The following is a 19,860-nucleotide window of genomic DNA, read 5'->3' on the forward strand; positions in this document are numbered from 1 at the left end:
GAACATTACCTGGTACTTAGCAATTACTCAGTAAATACTGGCTGTTACCACTTTTTAAACTCCACGCTCTGCAGTAGAGGGAAGCCCCTACTGTGTGCCAAGACCTGAGTTGGGCATGGGACCTACAGACATGGGACAACAGAACAGACAGTCCCTGTCCTCACAGGACTTCTTTTCTCATAGTACTGGTCCTGTTATGACAGACTAGCCCACTCATGCTATCATCAGAAGTTAGCCCTCCCAGCTCCCACCTCTCCCTGCTTGGTGAGCCTCATGGTCCTCCATATAGAATAGAAAGCACAGCTATAAGGGAACAGAGGCCTCCCTTGCTCCATCCCTATACTCTCAAAAGGCAGAGAATGGCCCTACAGGGTGGGCAGCATCCAGGTTATCCCTCTGGGTACCCATACAATAGGTAAGGTTGGCCATGTTGACTGAGAGGGCCTGGGGACAATGGGCTCTCTCCCCTCCGTGGTTCCAGCTCCCAAAACACCTTCCAGCAGAGAGCCCCAACTCTCTGAGGCCGTGGCCATGTCCTTCACCCATTTGGGCCCTCTTTTCCCTGCTAAGAATTAGGATGCGATGAAATTGTTCATTCTTCCACCCTTAGGGGAACAATATGATTGCACAGAATAAAATACAGCGGAGCCAAAGATGCCCCAAACTTACTAGACAAGAAATCCAACACAAACTCAGCTAGCTGTGATGATTTGTATTTTAACAAGGGATTTAAACTAGTCTGAATATTTGACAGTATTTTTCGTGTTAATTTTTTAGGTGTTGGTAATGGTGCTGGGATTATATTTAAAAAAAATGACAAAGTCTTTATATATGTATTTAATATTTCAGATACAAAGTAAAGTACTTATGGATGGAAATGACACAATGTTTGGGGTGTGCTTCAAAATAATCCAGTGACAGGGAGAAGTAGAGATACAGGTGAAACAGGATTGGCTGTATTTTGGTAACTGTGAAAGCTGGGTGATGGCTAAACATTGGCATTCTTTATACCACTCTTTCTACTTTAACATATGATTGAAAATGTCTGTAATACGAAGAAAAATAAATAATGAATTAAATAAACAAATAACAAAAGACACACTTCCCCCAAAAGCCTAGTATAGTGAAAACACTCACAGGCAAGCATTCACAGCTCTGCCATTTCTTGGCTGCAAGGACTTAGGTCAGTCTCTTGTTTTTTCTGGACGTGGTTCCTCATCTACCTCATCTATGAAATAGGGGTGCTGAGCTGTGTAGTTGCTCAGGCTCTTCCTGCCCACTCTCAGGACAAGCTGCCCAGGCCTCTGGCCTCTACCAAAACTTTCCCCCAACCAGAGAACAAGACCCCAGAGAGCAGGGACCATGATGCCCATGATAATCCTGGCGCTACCCTTCCTGTTACAGAGGATAGGCATGCAGGCCAACTCTCCAGCTCAGAGTAACTAGAAAATCTGGACTCAATGTAAAAAGCACATTTCTGAAGGTATCAGAGAGCAAACAGTTTGGCAAAGAATTAAAGAGCCAAGATCCAGGGGAAAAAAAGAAAGTCAAAGAGGCGAGCGAAGCACTTGGAGCTGTATTTTCCCTAGAGGTGGATGCCGTTACTGGAAGAGGCAACTGAGAGACTGAGAAACTGAGTAGAGCTTTTAGGAAATTCAAGGAGCTTACACAATAAAAACTGGAGTTCAGCGCTTGTCAAGGAAGGAAAGGTTGGTAAACTTCCAGGCTGTGGAGTGGGACTCCAAAAAGCTACATGTCAGAATAAAGGTGAATCACAAGTAGACTAGTCCTTACGTGGAATAAAGCCCAGCCTCAAATCATCTCATCTTAACCTCTGATTAAACTAAAGTGATTCAGGCTTGTTAGTACCCTTTGCTACCCATCAGAAGCAAAGACAAATCCTCTCTGGAAGAGAATATCACCCAGGGTCTTTAATTACCTCAAAAAATTTTCATATATACTGTCTGACATTCAATAAAAATTAACCAGATACACAAAAAAACAAAATATGATGTAAAAATAAGACACAATGGATAATAGAAACAGGCCCACAATAACAGAGTTATCAGACACAAACTTTAAGAAGACTATACCTAATTTATGCAATAAAATAAAGTAAAGTTGGGAATTTCATCAAAGAACTAGAAATTCTAAAAATGAACCAAATAGAAAGTTGGTAATTGAAAAATAAAATAACTAAAAATAAGAACTTAATGGGGGCTGGGCGCAGTGGCTCATGCCTATAATCCTAGCACTCTGGGAGGCTGAGGCAGGAGGATCACTTGAGGTCAGGAGTTCAAGACCAGCCTCAGCAAGAGCAAGACCCTGTCTCTAGTAAAAATAGAAAAATTAGCTGGGCATGGTGGCACTTATAGTCCCAGCTACTCGGAAGGCTGAGGCAGGAGGACTGCTTGAGCCCAGGAGCTTGAGGTTGCTGTGAGCTAGGCTGATGCCACAGTACTCTAGCCAGGGCGACAGAGTGTGACCCTGTCTTAAAAAAATAAATAAATAAAAAGAACATAATGAATGGGTTTAACAACATATTAGACACAGCCAAAGAGAGAATTAGTGAAATGAAAGGTCAGATTGAAAAAAACGGAAAATATAGGAAAGTGCATGACAGATATAATGTACAGATATAGTGGAAAGGTCTAACAAATATGTTATGGAGTCCTAGAAGAAGAGGAGACAAAAATGGAGCAGAAAAAATATTCAAGAAGCACTAGAAACTCTAAGCAGGATAAATATTATACAAAGAAAAACATTATTCAAGTATAACACAACTGTTGAAAATCAAAGACAACAAAAACAAAACATCTGGGAGGTCAAGGTGGGAAGATTGCTTGAGCTCACAGGAGTTTGAGACCAGCCTGGGCAAGAGTGAGATCTCATCTCTGCTAAAAATAGAAAAAAAAACCAGCAGGGCCCCATGGTGAGCACCTGTAATCTCATCTCCTCAGGAGGCCGAGGCAGGAGGATCACCTGAGCCCAGGAGTTTGTGGTTGTAGTGAGCTATGATGACACCACTGCACTCTAGCCAGGGCGACAGAGCGAGACTCTGTTTCAAAAAACAAACAAACCCCCAAATCATGAAAGCAACAAGATAAAAAGACACTTTACATTAAAAGGAACTACAACATAGCTTATAGTAGTTTCTCAACTGTAAGAACAATGGATTCCTGAAGATAGTGGAATAATATCTTTAACGTGCCAAAAGAAAATAACTCCCAACCTAGAATCTCTACTCAGCAAAGTTATCCTTCAAAAATTAAGATGAAATAAAAACATTTTCAGATAATCAAAGACTAATAAAATTAATCAGTAGTAGGCTCACACTACAGGAAATACTAAGGGATGTTCTTCAAGCAGCATATATATAAATGACCCGAGATGGAAGCTTAGAGACATGAGAAGAAACAAAACCAACAAAAATGGTCAGTTTGGGGGTAAATTTAAAATGAATAACAACTGAACAAAACAATGTTATAATGTCCTGTTGATATTAAAATATACACAGAATGAAAATACATGTCAATAATGCTACAAGTTAAGGATTGGTAGAAAATAAAGTATCGTAAGAACTTTGCATTGTCCAGGAAGTCAACTTACATTAGATTTCTTTTTTTTTTTTTTTTTTGAGACAGAGTCTCACTTTGTTGCCCGGGCTAGAGTGAGTACCATGGCGTCAGCCTAGCTCACAGCAACCTCAAACTCCTGGGCTCAAGCAATCCTACTGCCTCAGCCTCCCGAGTAGCTGGGACTACAGGCACGCGCCACCATGCCCGGCTAATTTTTTCTATATATATTTTAGTTGTCCAGATAATTTCTTTCTATTTTTAGTAGAGACGGGGTCTCGCTCTTGCTCAGGCTGGTCTCGAACTCCTGACCTTGAGCGATCCACCCGCCTCGGCCTCCCAGAGTGCTAGGATTACAGGCGTGAGCCACCGCGCCCGGCCTATATTAGATTTCAGTAAGCCAAGGGTGAACGTTTTAATCTCTAGCAGCACTCCTCAGAGAGCTATAGTATACAACCATCGTGTTATATACTATACATATATATAATTTTTGTTAATGAATAAATAGAAAGATATAAACTGTATCAATGCTCTAATTAAACGACTGGACAATAACAAACCCCAACTATATGCTGCTTGAAAGATACACCATAAGTAGAGGGATGCAGAAAACCTGACAGTGAAAGGATGGGAAAAGATATACCCTGCAGACTTTAACCAAAAGAAAGCTAAATATCAAAAGGCAAAAAGAATACTTTAGATACAAAACTTAAAATAAAAAGAAATTTCATAACAGTAAAGTATCTAATCCAGTTTTAAATAAGCATGCACCTAATAACATTGCATCCAAATGTATAAATCAAATAATGACAGAACTAAAACAAAAAGTAGACAAAACCTCAATCTTAGTGGGAGATTTCAAAATACACATCCCAGTAGTGACAATGCAAGCAAACATCCCTACATCCCAGTACCTAGAATAGGGCCTAACTCATATTAGGGACCCCATCAAAATTGGCTGACCTGGAATGAAAGTGATTTACACATCCTAGATTTTCCAAGACAGTCTCAATTTCAAGTATAAACTGTCCCGCTATCCCCCACATGTACATTTGTCTAGAAGTCTGTTTTGGAAAATGAAAATAGCATCTCCACGGGTTCCTCGAAACCCTTTTACACTGCCTTGTTCTCCTTTTTCCCATAGGGTCCTAGGCCCAGGAGCACTCAGGTACGGGAGGTGCTTGGATGGGGAGCCTCTCGTACCTGTGCTGGAACATCCGTCCCGGGGATGCGGGTGGACCGCCTGCGGGTGACAATGACCGATGGCTTGTGCTCAGTGGGGTTCTGTTCAGGACCCTTCCCATCCTCGTCAACACCTCCAGCTTGGGCTGCCTCAGTTGGATCCACGGACCGCACAGGCACAGACACCGGGATGATGAGGGGTCCCATCCCGCTGTCTTCTCGCGCTCGCTTGGCGGCTAAGGAAGGCTCAGAAAACTCCACCCCACATTTAGTAGTTGAGGCCAGGACACTTTTCCGCTTCTCTTCAGAGCTGCTGGCATCCTGGAAAAGAGGGAGATGGGAGAGAATTGAAGGGAGGTTTAGAAGATAAGTCCTGATTTGCTGACTTATCAAAGGGAGGACCCCCACTCCCATTTAATCCAGGGACTCAGACACCCACGTTGGCTCCAGTGGTCTGACAACCTGGCCTTTCCCCGACCACCTTTTCTTCCACCACATTCCCAAAAACTCTCCATAACCCTCCTTCTGCCAGGTCCTCTCATCCTCCAGATGGCCATCTCAGGCCACAAGTGGCTTACAGATGTTTCATTTGACCTGCACAGTGGGTGGCACATGAAATCGTATCTAAATATTCAAAAATTATCTCTGCAAAGAAAAGTAAGCAAGAACCCTGTTGAAGGGTGGTCTTGGCACTATTTCCCCACAGGCAGCTCTGGCTACAGCAAAGTCCTGCAGCCTCCTCTGTATCAGCCCAACGCCCCCTGCCAGGTCTGGCCTCCACCCTGCACCACACTCACCTTTGCGTTCTGCAGTGAGGCCAGCTCTGCCGCCTTTTGGGCCAGGGTCATCAAATTGGCCTCCTGGGACGCCCGGCGCCTCCGTCGCGTGCTCTGGATCACCCCACCCCGTAGCACCTGCCCACAGTCCCCTGCGCCTACTGCCCTCATGCCCTCCTCGCTGCCCATGGCGGGAGCCTCCCGCTCCCGACCATTGGGTGCCAGTCTCTCCCCATCAGACAGCAGCTGCGACTCCCTCAGCTCCAGTGGGAATCCCAAAGCTTCAGGATGGGCTTGTGCCAGGGAGCCAGGTGGCGGCTGCTGCAGGGGCCAGTGATGTAGGAACAGATTGCCGGTGGGCTCCTGCCCAGGTTGGGTGCCAGCCCCATCCAGGGCAGTGGGAGGCAGGATACCCTCCTTAGAGAGGCGGCGGGAGCGGCGAGGGAAGGGGATCTGGACCTGAGGTAGCGCAGGCTGCGGGGCTGACTCCTGCAGGAGGGCCTTGCGCAGTTCTGGGTTCATATCCGGGTTGGGAGGGAAGGGATAGGGTGCCATGCTGTGGTGAGGCAGGTGGGACTGTCCCAGTGGCCCAGCTGGCTGCAGGCCAAAGTCCTGGGGCTGCTGAGAGGGCTGCTGCATGGGGTAGAAGTTCTCAAAGAGGGGCATCTGAGGCAGGGCTGCCTGCTGCTGCTGCTGCTGCTGCGGCTTCTGTGGGGGGAAGGCGGCCACGGGGTTTGGGGGCGGTGGGCCCTGCCGGAACACCTGCCGGTTCACCTGGGGGCCGAACGCCAGCTGGAACGGTTGCAAGGGCAGTGTCTGGTTTGGGGGTTTCTTGGCTGCATGGAAAGAATTCAGGGGCGCCTGGGGCTGCCCTACCTCCAGCTGCACCTTCTGTGGCATCATTGGCCGCACCGCATTTCCATAGCGGTCCAGCTGTGGGCCACCCCCTTTCTCCCGCTTCAGTGCCTCGGGGTGGTTATAGTAGGTGGAGACCCCCACGCCAGGATGAGGGCTCCCCTTCGGTCCACTGTAGAGGGATAGGCTGTGGCAGTTCCAAGTCGAGTGCGGTGGAGGCTGGCCCGGCTGCTGCTGCCAACTGCTGTCACTGACACCCCCACCTCCTCCCCGCTCAGGGCCCCGCCCTGGAGCCATCACAGAGTTGGGCCACTTCACTGAGCCCACCTGCTGGGACAACATGGCTGCTGTGGTCCGCTCAGACCCATACACCACAGAGTTCAGCAGGGCCAGGCTGCTGGGAGGGGGCAGTTCCAGGGGCTGGGAGGTGGAGGCTGCCCCTGCCGGGCCCTCGTGCCCACCGTACTGCTCCTCCTTCACTCTGATGGACTGCTGTGGGGCCTGCAGGGGTGGGGGCTGCTCCTTGGGAGCCGGTTCCTGGTCCCCGAAGAGGCAACGCTTCCGCTTGTTTTGAGCCTTGGGCTGGGCCTGGAGGTTCATGGTGTGCCCAGCTGAGCCCTGGCAGTGAGACCTACTTCACCAGTTGCCCATCCCCTGGAGAAAGATCCTATTGAAAGGCCGGTCCTTGTCTACGAGCCAGTGAGGGCAGAGCAGTGGCAGAGGAAGATGCTGGATGACACGGTCAGGCACAGGGAGAAAGAGTTGCTGGCTCTTCCTTCCTCTTCGGGAGAGGTTCTTGGACTCGTCTACGCTTCCCAGGTCATGATGCTCCACAGGGTCCTGGAACCTGTGCAGGGAAGAGCAGTGATAGTGTCAGTCACAGCCTGCCGGGATGCCCTGGGTGTTGGCACTAAGGTGAGAAAGAGGCCTCCAAGGCCCTCATTCCCACCGCCTCATGTCACAGGGATGAGCCCAGGGTCACAGTGCAGCACTGGTGGGGCAGGAGCAGAGACCTTTGGGGGACCTGCTAGGAAAGCAGCAGAATCCATAGCGTCTCCGAGTACTCTGTGACTCTCCTCTTGTCCCATCACCTCACCCTCTTGCTTAGGCTCCAGGACTGCTGCATCCGGTTGTATAATTTGTGCAACACGCAAAGGCACGTGCTAAGGGGGCGAGTGGGGCTGACATCCAACTCGACCCCCTCTGTCAAAGCTGGAACAGGGGTGACAAAAGCCACATTAACTCAGGCTCCAGGCCCCGGGGCAGCCAGGCCTGATCCTCCTTGCACATCTATCTACGCCGTAGCCTCCCTCCAGATCCAGAAGGATCTTTATCCAGCCCATACCTCCTCCAACACTCCAAACACATCTCAGACACAGGAAGTGGACAGGACAGGGGTCATTCCCAACATGGTCACCCCTCCTGTGCAGCCCCAGGGGCAGGAGCCCCCTCAGGCCCTTGCAGAGGCCAGGGCCCTGGGCTAGGCTCACCATCCTTAACACGGAGGCATGCAGGTGAGGCCCCGGAAGGGCGTGTGCAGTCCCAGCCCCACCCCTGGGAAGAGCTGCTGGGTGAGGCTCTGCTGCCAGAGTCTTCCCCAAACTAGCACAGAACCTGTTCTGCAGCCCTGGCAGGCTGGAGGCAGGACCCAGCCCAGGAGCTGGTCAGCAGCCTGCTCCCTGTCCCCTCCTGAGCAAAGAATAGTATAACTCAGACATTCCAGGGTGCAGACTGCTAGAACTTAGGTCCAGCAGATTTCTCCACGATAATGTCGTGACTAAAGTGCTCAGTTTTTCTGTTTTTGTTTTCTGATTTTTCTTTTTTGCGGGGGTTGGGGGGACTGTCTCACTCTGTTGCCCAGCTAGAGTGCAGTGGTGTCATCATAGCTCACTGCAACCTCAAAGTCCTGGGCTCAAGTGATCCTCCTGCCTCAGCCTCCAGAGTAGCTGGGACTACAGGTGTGTGCCATGACGCCCAGCTAATTTTTCTATTTTTTATAGAGACGAGATCTCGCTCTTGCTCAGGATGGTCTCGAACTCCTGACCTCAAGTGATCCTCCCACCTGGGCCTCCCAGAGTGCTAGGACTATAGGCCTGAGCCACTGTGCCCAGCCCTAACTTGATTTTTTGAAAAAGGTTGCTATAGAACAGAGAGAACCCAGACCTGCATTTTACAACTTACATAGCTGCTTGTATGTATGTAGGTTTAAAGACTTTTTCTTCCTTCAGAAAGGTTTCATTTGTTTAGGTTTTTTTTTCCTCCTGGGGAAGTTGGCGGGGAGGGAGTGGCTCCATGGCCCACTTCTTCCCCCAATAAGATTCTGGTCCCGGGTCAGTCAGACCAGGAGGGGAGAGGAGGGGAAGGCCATTCAGGCAGCCCTGGAGAAAAAAAAATCTCAGGCCCTAGATGCTCCGGCTTGTGGTTAGCAGCCCAGCAGCTCCCAGGAAACTGCCAGGAGCAGGACAGGGCAGGGGCTAGGCGGGCACAGAGCCCTGGCCACTCCAAGTGGCGCCCCCAGCACCGGGAATGCCCCTCCCGGAGCTGTGTTGCTATCGCTGCTCTGCACGCTTCCGCAGCTCCCAGCCCTGGCTCCGGAGCCTGCCTGCCTCCTGCCTGCCTCCTGCCTGCCCGCCTGGCGTGACTCACTCGAGGCCCCTCCCTATCTTTCACTTTCACGCAGCACCCAGAAGGGGAGTAACTTCCTCCTCCATTTCCTTCCTCAGCTCCCAGGCCCTGGAGGGAGTGAGAGACCCTCCCCACGCACCCTCTTTGTCTTCATCTATGGAAGGTGGGGGAGGGAGAGGACAGAGACCAGGAGGGCATCCACGTTACCCTGGCCCCCAGCAGGAGAGGGAGGATTCGGACAGAGGGGAGAGCCGAGGGACAGAGAAACAAGCTCTTGAACAAACTCCTTTCTCTTGCTTTTAAACCCTCTTTCTGGGACAGCCAACCTAATTCAGAGCAGAGACCCAAAAGCCAGCCCCCAGACTGAAAACCACCCTGGGCACCCCCAGGAAGCTGCAGAGTGGGACTGTCCGGCTCCGCCTCTTGGGGGGAACATCAGGCCCAGCACCAACCAGCAGTGCCTGTCTGCAGAAGACAGAGAAAGGAAGAATATGCCAGCCTGGCAGGCCCACAGGCCTCAGGGCGCTGTGAGCACCCCCCACGGGCCCTCACACGCACTGCTGCCTTCCCCATCACAGCCCTGTCGCCTTGTGAGCCGCAGCACAGGCGTGGGGCCTGCAGCAAGGGAAGGCCCACGTGGCAGGCAAGCCTGAGTGCATGTGCCAGTGTGGGGCCTAAGGAGCGGCTGGGAGGGGCTGGCAGGGGGGTGGCTGCTCAGTGCCTCCCGCCAGGCTTTGGAGGAGACAGGGTGGAGTCTGTGAATGGGGGCTCCACGCCAGGGCTGCTTCTGCCCAGCAAAGGGGCCAAGGGGTAGATGCAGGTCTCACAGGGGCTTACCTGCAGCTGTATGCTCAGGCCTGCAGGAACTGGGCCTGGCTGGTCTGTCTCCCACCCACGCCCTGCACAGCAGGGAGGGCCATCATTCAGGACACCACTAGGTTCCTGAACCTCAGACAGGGACTTGCTTAAAAGAAATCAAGGGACCTGGTTTTGGGGGAGGCTGAATCACCCAAGAAGCTTCCTGCTGCAGAGGCCTCCCTATCAAGCCCACTAAAAAGCTAAGGAATGCCAGGGTCATGGACACTTAGGCCTGGGACCACCAGAGAAGAAAGGTCACGTCTAGGGGATGGGAAGAAGAGTGGAAGATACCTGGGAGGATGGTGGGGGGGGACACACCCAGGCAGCAGGGCACTAAGTAGTAGTAGCAGCAGCAATAATAACAATACACCGATGCCAGGCAGGTCCTAAGTGCTCTGCATCCTTTAAATTCCCACAATAGCCTTATAAGGCTGGCATTGCTATTTTAACCTGCATTTTACAGGTGAGCTAGATGAGGCTCACAGAAGCTAAGTGATTTGCCTATGGTCACACAGTCGTTATGTCGCAGAGCCAGGACTTGAACCCAGGTCTGTTGGACTCTAAGATCAAGCTCTTGGTTTTACGTTTGTTTTTTTTTTTTGAGACAGTCTCGCTCTTTTGCCCTGGCTAGAGTGCCGTGGTGTCAGCCTAGCTCACAGCAACCTCAACCTCCTGGGCTTAAGCGATCTTACTGCCTCGGCCTCCCGAATAGCTGGGACTACAGGCATGCGCCACCATGCCCGGCTAATTTTTTTTCTATATATTTTTAGTTGTCCAGATAATTTCTTTCTATTTATTTAGTAGAGACGGGGTCTTGCTCTTGCTCAGGCTGGTCTCGAACTCCTGAGCTCAAACGATCCACCCGTCTCGGCCTCCCAGAGTGCTAGGATTACAGGCGTGAACCACCGCGACCGGCCTAAAATCAAGCTCTTAATCCTTATCCCCAAGACATGCCACTAAGATTCCAGGTCCCTCTGCAAACACTTCCCTTCCACAGCACACTCCTCACCACGTCAGAGCAAGGATTTTCTAGACACACAGATATTCTTCCTCATGGCACTAGGAAGCCCCTTACCCCCACCTGAACCTCTGGCAGGTAACCCTCTCCCGTCCTCCACAAATGCAGCTGAGTCCCTCGATCCTACAGGAAGGGAGGGCAGGGAAAGGGTCTCACCACCAAGGTGCCAGTAGGTGTGTGCGGTCCACCTGCAGGGAGCCTGATACACTTCCTCCTGCACTGGCCACCTTGGCCCCAGCCTCTGGGCCTGGCCTCTTCAGCTCCTGCAACTCCACGCGGGGCTCAGTCCTGCTTGCTGCTCGGGGCTGCCAGCTCTCAGACCCCACTGGCACCTCCCAGCCTGCAACTCGGGGCAGGACTGAGCCACTTCCTCCCCTTTCTTCTGCCCCACCCCCACTCCCTTGTCCCTCAGGTGGAAGTCAGACTGCCCTTCCTCACAGTGAGGGAGAGGAAGGAAGCCACCTGCTCCGAAGGCTGGTGACCTATGCGCCAAGTCCCCAAGGTTGCAAGGAAGAGAGTGTGTAATGAGGAACTCCTGCAGGCAGCTCACCCCTGGGACCAGCTGCAGGGCCTTCTGACAACAGATGCAGGAACTTTGCAAAAGGAAACCCACAGTCGCCACGGGCCCCAAACACAGCAACCCGCTCTGTCGGTCTGTTTGACTGTCACGCTTTATTCACTCTTCCCTTCCTCCAGGCTGCAACCAATCCTTGCCCAGACCCACGGGTGACCCTGGACTGAAGACAAGAATCAATACCAAGGCCTGGAACCTCTGGGGCTTTCAGGAAGAGCTATGGTGAAAGCACTTTCTCTTTACAGAAGAGAACAGTGTGCACCAAGAAAGGAAAACAGTATTGAACCCACATATGTGTTTTTCAGTCACTTGAGGGGAAGGTGCTAGAAAGGTCTTTGGGTGTTCAGTGCTGATGGTGACACCGGCTCTCCAGGGACGTCAGCTTGAACACACACTACTCCTCGAGTGCCATCAGCAGCCCAGCCACATGCCCAACATTGGCTGGCTGACCCCAGGAGAGTCCAGTGAGCCCTCACCCCAGTGCAAGGGGGCCAGCCCATGGCCACTGAGGGGCCGGGGCCACTCACCAGCCCGCTTGGGGCATTCAGTGTGGTGACAGCCTACTGGAGGACGCCCCTGCCCTCAGAGGCTAATGCTCCAATCTCCTGCTTTCACAACCTGGGGCATCCCAGGCCCCACAAATTCAGCACTAGGAAGAGGGGGAGCCAGAGCACACGTGTCTCCCCTCCAAGGGCAAGACAGACCCAAAAATGGTATTTCCAGGCAGGTCAGTTCTCTGGACACCAGAGAGGATGTCTTAGGACAAAGTCTAAACTCCCTACCCTGCCCACAAGTTCCTGCAGACTTTGGCCCCTGCCACCTCTTGGCACTGCATGCTTGAGCCAACATGCTGTTCCCGCTTTGCCTCCAGGTCTTTGATCAGGCGGTACCTCTGCCTAGGAGACGTTCTACTCTTTTCATCTGGCCAAGTCCCACTCATCCTTCAGGTCTCAGACACTGCTTCCTCCAGGAAACCTTCCCTGACCCCAAGGCTGAGAGAGGAACTGCACCAAGAGCCCTTAACACCTCCTAAGCCCCCACCACTGTGCTCTGCACACTAAATCCCAAGTGCCTGTTTTCTACCCCCCAGCAGACAACAGGCTCCATGGGGCAGAGTTTGCAGACTGCTGTACCTTGGCACTTGGTTTGCATCTGCCTCTCGATATGCTCATTCAAGACTGCGCCCAAGGTGAGTCAGAGCCATGCCTGGACAGAGGCTCTCCTCACAGCCAGCGCTGCCAACCCAGGCCCCTGACTTCCAGTCTCTCTCCCTGACACATCTCAGAATTCCCTGAGATGCTGAGATGAAGTGAAGAGGCCCAGCCTCAGGACCCCACCCCTAGCCCCAGGCCCTCTCCAGCTAAGCTGAACACAAGTCCTTCTCTTGCCTGGAAGCCACCTGCCCCTTTACTGCAACTTGCAACTCGCCGCCCCACACTACATGCAGGACAACTGGGAAAGTGCCAGCCCCACTCCTGCCCCCAGCCCACTTTTCCTCCCCCAGAGCTTTCCACTCCTGCCTAGACCACGGCCAGGGACACAAGCCTGTGAGTCTGCTCGCCTCATGCTCTGACATGGCTGGGCTTCAAGACACCAAGGTCTGGCCAGGATGCCAGGGGGCCGTAATGAGGGCCCTCCCTAGAGTAGCTCAGCTGGCCCCACAGTCCAGGCTCACATCCCGGAAAGCTCTCTCTCAGATACTCTGGGGTCTCTGGCCAGACTGAGTAAGTGGCCTGGAACTGCCATCTTGGGCCAGTTAGAGTTGCCCAGGCCCTAGACAAACCTTCCCTCTGGACACAAAATAGCTGTCTGCAATGCTGCACGTCCCCCCACCAACTGGGAGTTCACACACACGCCAGAGGGCCCCCATTCTCCAAGCTACTGGACACATAAGCCCTGTTCTCAAAGGGTTTGCAAACCAATAAGGAAGGAGGCAAAAGAGGTGGCCCTGCTTCCTACAAGTGTCATCTCCCCAGGGAGCAGGAGAGCAGGCAGGAGGCCCTATGATCCTCCCATTCCCAGTTCAGAGAGGCCCTGGATCATCACTTCTCTGGACTGAACTTCCGCTTTGAAACGCAGCGCCCAGGCCAACAGGCCAGGGACTCACGAGTCCCAGGGGTCTCAGCCATCAGGCTGGTCAGGCTCAGAAGCTTGGCCAGGGTTCCAGCTGCCTGCAGGTTGCACTTAGATGTAAAAATGCCACACTGAGATGCTTTTAAAGGGATGTGTATGTGAGGGGAATCCTTTCGGGGCTTATGAGGCACCCTCAGGGCTCCATCCAGCCATCTAGCCTATCGTCCCCCTCGCCCACTGCCCCACAAACACCTGGGAAGCTGGGAGAGCCAGGGCTGCTTTGCAGGGGGGAAGCTAATACAGACAGAAAACATGGAGTCATGGGCAACGCCAGCAAAGGATTAAGCCTGCAGGCTCAGCTTCTGCCTACACTAGGAGGACTGGCTGCCTTCCTCCCAGGCAAGGGCCATGAAGCATCACAGGCGGCCCTGGAAAACCCCCTCCGAAGGACTTGGGAATCCCAGCTGGCAGGTTTAGGCTCTCTCCACAGGAGATGCAGCGAATGAATGTCCCAGCTGCCAGGTCCTCAAGTGACTGAGCGTCTGGCAAAGGCCTCATGGGGGACTGCTGTGGCCCTTGGCCTGTCTCCTCACAACCCTCTCTATGCCCTATGGCGCCACCAGGGGCTGCTCCAGCTCCTTCAGCCCCTTCCAGGCAGGCCTGGGGCAGGGCTCTCTGGAGGCTGAGCTTGAGAACGCCCCAGTGTCAGACTCTGCGCTGGGCCAAGGTACAAAGGAGGCCCCTCACAGGAGCCTCCCTGGACACGGCCTACTCCCCCCACCCCACCCCGCTGCAGTCCTGCAGCCCTGCCTACTGCCCCTTCATCCATCCCGCAAGGTTTTGCTGAGCGCAAGCTGCAAGCCAGGCTCTGGGAGACACAGGAGACAAGACACAGTTCCGGCCCTCACAGCGCTCCCAGGCCAGAGGAAGGAGAGACAGAGAAACATGCTAATTACAGTGCAAGGCGGCCCATGCAGTAGCTAGAGATAGCACTGGGAACAGGAGACCCCAGGGGAGCTCCCTGACCTTCAGCCTTCCCTGGAGCCGTCCCTGCTGCCTGAAAGCCCTGCTTCCACTCTGACAATGTGCCTTGCTCCAAGGCCTACCTACCCCAAGCAGCCCTCCAGCACATACTGCTGTCACCCCTTCTGAATCTTCGTGCTCTTATACCACTATCCCATAATGCTCCTTCAATTCGTTTCTGTTTCTGCACCAATGGAGAGCGCAGTGGGCTGTTTGTCGGGAACCAGGTGTCTGGTCCAGGAGCCACCACTCTCTGGTTCCCACCTTTGAGGAACTTAAGACTCCGGGGTGGGATGAGACCTGCATCCAGGAACCAAAGGAGCACCTCTGTAAAAAGCAAGTGACACATGAAGCAGTCACCACCAGCACTACTTGCATGCCCAGTGTGGAGGGTACTGCTGACTTGTATAACCACTTATTCCCAACAGAGAAATGAGGAAAGGTTGGCTCTGAAAAGCAACTTGTCCCAGGTCACCCAGCTCACGAGTGATGAGCCAGGATTCAAATTCAAGCCTCCAACTCCAAACCAGGTCTCTCTGTGTCACACTCTGCTGCCCTTCTGTGTCAGTGTCGAGTAGTGGTTCTCAAACTTCTATGTATGCAGTGAAACCGACCCTGAGAGATGGTTCACAGCCTGGCCGAGGGGGGGAGGTGCAGAATGGGGAATCCACGTAAGCAGCCCAGGCGGTGTCCAGGCAGTGGGGTAGGGGAAGGGCTGGAGGGTCAGAGCCCGGCATGGTGAAGTTTCCTAGGGCCCACCACTCCCCACTCCCCATTCTGCTAGTTACCTGCCAGAATGCTGTGTTCAGGAGATATGAGGGGCCCCGCAGAGCCCTGGGGGCACTTTGCTCTCAGCTAGCTCTAGGGCTGACTGTGGCTCTTTCCATGCCTGAGGCCCAGCACCCATGTTTGCTATCTGCCAGGCACTGTGCTAAGTGCATTGTGGGCAACATCTCATTTAACCCTTTCTTTTCTTTGTCTCATTTTACAGGCCAGGAATAGTATCTATTACTGATATATCTATGTCACAAATATCTATTTTACACAAAAGAAGGCAGTCATGGAGGAACAGAAGAACAAAAAGATATAAGAGAAATCAATCAGCAAAATGGCAGACACAAATCCTACCTTATCAATAATTACTTTAAATGTAAATGTATTAAACACGCTAATTAAAAGGAAGACACTGGAAGAATGAATTGTTAAAAAAACATGATCCAAGCACATGCTGTTTACAAGAGACACACTTTACATTCAAGGACACAAATAGCTTTGGGAGGCTGAGGCGACAGGATCGCTTGAGCTCAGGAGTTCGAGATCAGCCTGGGCAAGAGCGGGACCCTGTCTCTAAAAAAAAAAAATTAAAAAAAAAAAAGACACAAATAGGTTGGAAGTAAAGGGTGGAAAAAGAGATAGTAATACAATCTCTTTTGGATACTGCAAACAGCATCCAAAAGAGAAAAAGAAAGCTGGAATGCCATACAATCAGACAAAATAGCCTTTAAGACAAAAATGGTTACAATAGACAAAGACGAACATTTTATAATGATAAAATTGTCCATCAAGAGACTAACAGTTATAGACATGTATGCGCCTAACAGACCCCCAAAATAACACGAAGCAAAAACTGTCAGAATTAAAGGGGGAAAGACATAATTTAACATCAAGAGCACATGGAATATTCTCTACAATACAGTGTAAATTAGGCCATAACAGTCTCAATAAATTAAAAGTATTGAAATAATACGAAGTATGTTCTCCAATCAAAATGGGCTGAAATTGGAAACCAGTAACAGAAGGAAATTTGGAAAATTTACAGGAAACAAAGGTTAGACATAACTTGCCAAATTCTCCCAGCTCAGAAAGGTCCTTCCCGCCTTAGCCAGACTTTTCCAAATGCCCCATACTAGATACACACTGAACCTGACCTCAATCTTGATCCCAGAATGGAAACAGCTGGGGAACGGAGAGGCCTTTGAGGCTGCAACAGCCTGTTGTGTAGCCCCGCTTTTCCTCGGGAAATTGACCACGGGCAAAACTTCCACTTCCATGGCCAGTCTACAAAATATCCAAAAGACAGATCCTTCCCAAAAGAAGGGAGCTAACATTTTTATAGAGCACTTCCCAGAGCAAGACACTTTACGTATCCTAAAATCCATGTTTACAAACCTCCCATTCTACAGAGGGAAACTGAGGCTCTACTGTTAAAGTGGCAGAAGCAAGATTCAAATCTTGGTCGTCTGCCTTCAAAGTCCTTACCTTGCTCTTTCCACCACCCTCCAAGAAAAACCCCAAATCTACACTCGTGGGCCTCAGACGGAATGCTACACTGGAAGGCTGCTGCTCTTCCTGGGGGCATTTCCAAGCAGAGCACAGTATATAACACTCCTCTTAAGAAATAATCCCAGCCTCGGTCAGCCAAAACACGTTCCCCTCCAGATTGGGGGCATCTGTAAAAGTCCCTGGGAGCCAGGAGAGCCCCCTGGGTGTTTAGGTGTGGGGAGCTGCAGGGTGAGTTGGAAGCTCTGGAATGAAAGCTTCCATACCACATGGAGAAAGGGGGCTCGGCCTCTCTTCAGAGCCAACTGGCAAAGCAGGGCCCAGCTGGGAAAGCTGAACAGATTGCCAATACCAAGGGATGTCAGTGTCCACCTAGTGCAATTCCTCCTTCCACAAGGCCGTCCAGAGAAAGATGGAAACTTGTCTGAGGACACACAGCAGGGCCCCAGAATTAAGGACTCTAAAAACAATGCTCCATGCCTTCATTTGGGCAGGCCCTGCACCATTTGGCAAAACACTGGACAAAGCTTGGCGCCAAGGTTAGTCCCAACATCACTCAAAGAAAGCTTCATCAATACGTCTAACATTTCTTGAGGGTGCTGCTACTGTGTGCCAGGCATGGTGCTAAGCACTCTACACACATTATCCTGTTTAATTCTCAGCAGGAAGGTAGGTATTATTACTCTGCCCCTTTCTCAACAAGGAACCTGAAAAGACCTGAGGGGTCAATCACTTGCCTCAAGTCACAGCAGTACAGAGGCAAGACCCAGGCCTGCCTGTCTCCAGAGCTCCTTCTATAAACTTCCTCCCCTAGAGTTTCAGGCTTACCCTCCTGCTTGGATGTCACGCCAGGCTGTCTGGGATGGACAGCAGCAACCTCTGGGCTTTTCCCTGGAGAGCAGCTTTCAGCTGGCCTGAAAGCCACCGTGATGTTCTGGAAGTGTGGCTGGTCAGGTAGCGTGGCAGGTGGGAGAGGCCTGGCAGGTGAGTAGTTTTGAAGATGAAGAGGCTACAGGTGATTATCACCACCAGGCCAACCTGTGCAAGGCTCAACATCTTCTACCCAAGAGGAAGCCACACCCCTCCCACACCCTCCAGCCCCACACCCACGGTTGGCCGACAGCTCTTTAAAAATAAAGCCTTGACTCTCCCCTGCTTGTCAGATGCCCCAAATCCCCATGGGGCCCAGGCTTCTGTCCCTTCTCCTGGCACCTTGAAGTCTGGGTGAGATCAGCTCCATGCATGGGTTCCTAATAGTGCCAGTGTCCCCCACCCAGGACACTGGGCATCAGCCCCTGGCCACAGCCACTCACCTCTCCACCCGGGGCTCTCAGAGGGCTTCTCCTCCCAAGAACTTATTATAACTTCCTAAATAAAAGCTGTTCATCACACATCCTGAGATCACTGGTCCAAATCTCTATTTTGTGGCTGATAAGACTGAAGCCCTGAAAGGTAAAATGACTTGCCCAAGGACACATGGCTGATTACCTGGGGAGAGCAGTGGTCAGGGCCTCCCAGGTGGAGTTCTCACACCTAACACCCCCTCAGACCTGGCATTACCAGGTCCTTGACATTTGTCAGGCTCATCTCCTCCCCGGCAGGGAGGTGGAGCAGAGGGTCTGGTGTGTGTGTCAAGGCTACCAGGCATTCACCAGCCCAGGCTCTCCTGTCTGGCCAGTGCTGGAAAAGGCCAAGACCCACTTGGTGACCAGAAGGGAGGTGGGACCAGGGCCTGCCAGTGTGGGGTGAGAGTGAAGAATGGGGGTAATATGGCTCCCCAATACCTGCTAGGGAGCAAGCAGCACAAAAACTTGCCACCAGCAGAGGGGAGTCTCAGCATGGCTGCCTGGGGCCACCTGAAGGGCTGCAGAGGGGGTTCAGAGAGTGCCTCACGCCCTTTCTCAGGCCCCGGTCAAGATGCAGAACTTTTGCCAAATGCTCACACATTCCTTGCATTTCTGCAGTCTCTGAGCAGCTGCTGCAGGGCCTTTTCTCCTATGTTGATTTATTCTTTATTGTTCCTGAAATACACCCAGAGGCCTTTGGCACAGTGCACAGGGCACCGGCAGAGCATCCAGCCCAAGCCCCAAGTACACACCAACCAGGCTCTCTGGGACCTGGGCCAAGCCAGCTGGAGTGATGGGCCCTGGGGTGAGACCCAACAGCCAGGAAAGGAGACCCAGGAACCCACCTAGGCCCAGCCTGTGGTCCCAGAGCTGTTCAGAGGCTGGGATGCATTTGAGGAGGAGGAGACGCTTGGAGGGTCCCTGGGAGGCCTAAAACAAGCCTTTCCACTCCTGTGCATGAGGGACTGGCCCAGCAATCCCCAGGCAGGCAGCTGAGCCTTCCACAGCAGGGCCTCAGGGCTCAAGGATGGGCTTCTGGCTGCCCTGTGAAGCATCCAGAGAGGAAGGCTGAAGTGGGGTCTTCCCCACCCTTGCCAGCCCAAAATATCTCCCCTATCAGCCAGTCTAATAGTGTTCTATCATCAGTGCTTCATTCTGAGGGTCAAAGCATTGTTCCCCCTGCACCGGAAAACAGCCAGAGAAGTGTGCAAGCAGCCTGGTGAAACGGCCAGACAGAATGTGTGCCAGCTTCTCCACTCAACATTCTGTGAGCCTCGGGCTCCTCATCAGTGAATGGGTACAACATCTTCCTCTTACAGTTACTGTGAGACTCAATGAGGTCATACATGGATGAAGCGCCTGGCACAAAGTAAGCATGCTCAATAAATGGGATTTCCTTTCCCCCTTGCTGGCAGGGGTGCCTCCAACATCATTATCAGTCTTTAACACCTTGGAGGAAATGAATGGCCTGACTCTTTCAGTTCCACAGCTGGCTGGGAGCAGGGCTGGCTGGGCAGGAGCAGGGCACGGAGACTCAGAGTCTTAGCAACAGCGTCAGGCTCTGCAGGCACACAGGGCATCTGGCCTAGGGACCCAGGACAGAGAGGTCTGGCAAGCAAGTCCGGAGAGCACCCAGCACAGGCCTCCTCCAGGCTCAGCTGTGCCAGCAGGGCCT

The 19,860-nt window shown here is 52.1% G+C and overlaps 1 protein-coding gene across 2 annotated transcripts in view; it reads right to left on the minus strand.

Moving 5' to 3' along the window:
- Nucleotides 1–19,860, minus strand: part of MIDEAS (mitotic deacetylase associated SANT domain protein) — a 64,768-nt gene that overhangs the window by 14,293 nt on the left and 30,615 nt on the right. For both annotated transcript variants that reach the window (XM_069488681.1, XM_069488689.1), the window contains exons 2-3: nt 5,555–7,235; nt 4,779–5,078 (exon numbers count right to left, since the gene is read on the minus strand). In XM_069488681.1, the coding sequence (XP_069344782.1) occupies nt 4,779–5,078; nt 5,555–6,988 (1,734 nt within the window). In that variant the 5' untranslated portion in view covers nt 6,989–7,235. The remainder of the gene's footprint in view (nt 1–4,778; nt 5,079–5,554; nt 7,236–19,860) is intronic.

This window comes from Eulemur rufifrons, chromosome 2, assembly GCF_041146395.1.
Source record: "Eulemur rufifrons isolate Redbay chromosome 2, OSU_ERuf_1, whole genome shotgun sequence".
In the NCBI taxonomy this organism is placed as follows: Eukaryota; Metazoa; Chordata; class Mammalia; order Primates; family Lemuridae; genus Eulemur; species Eulemur rufifrons.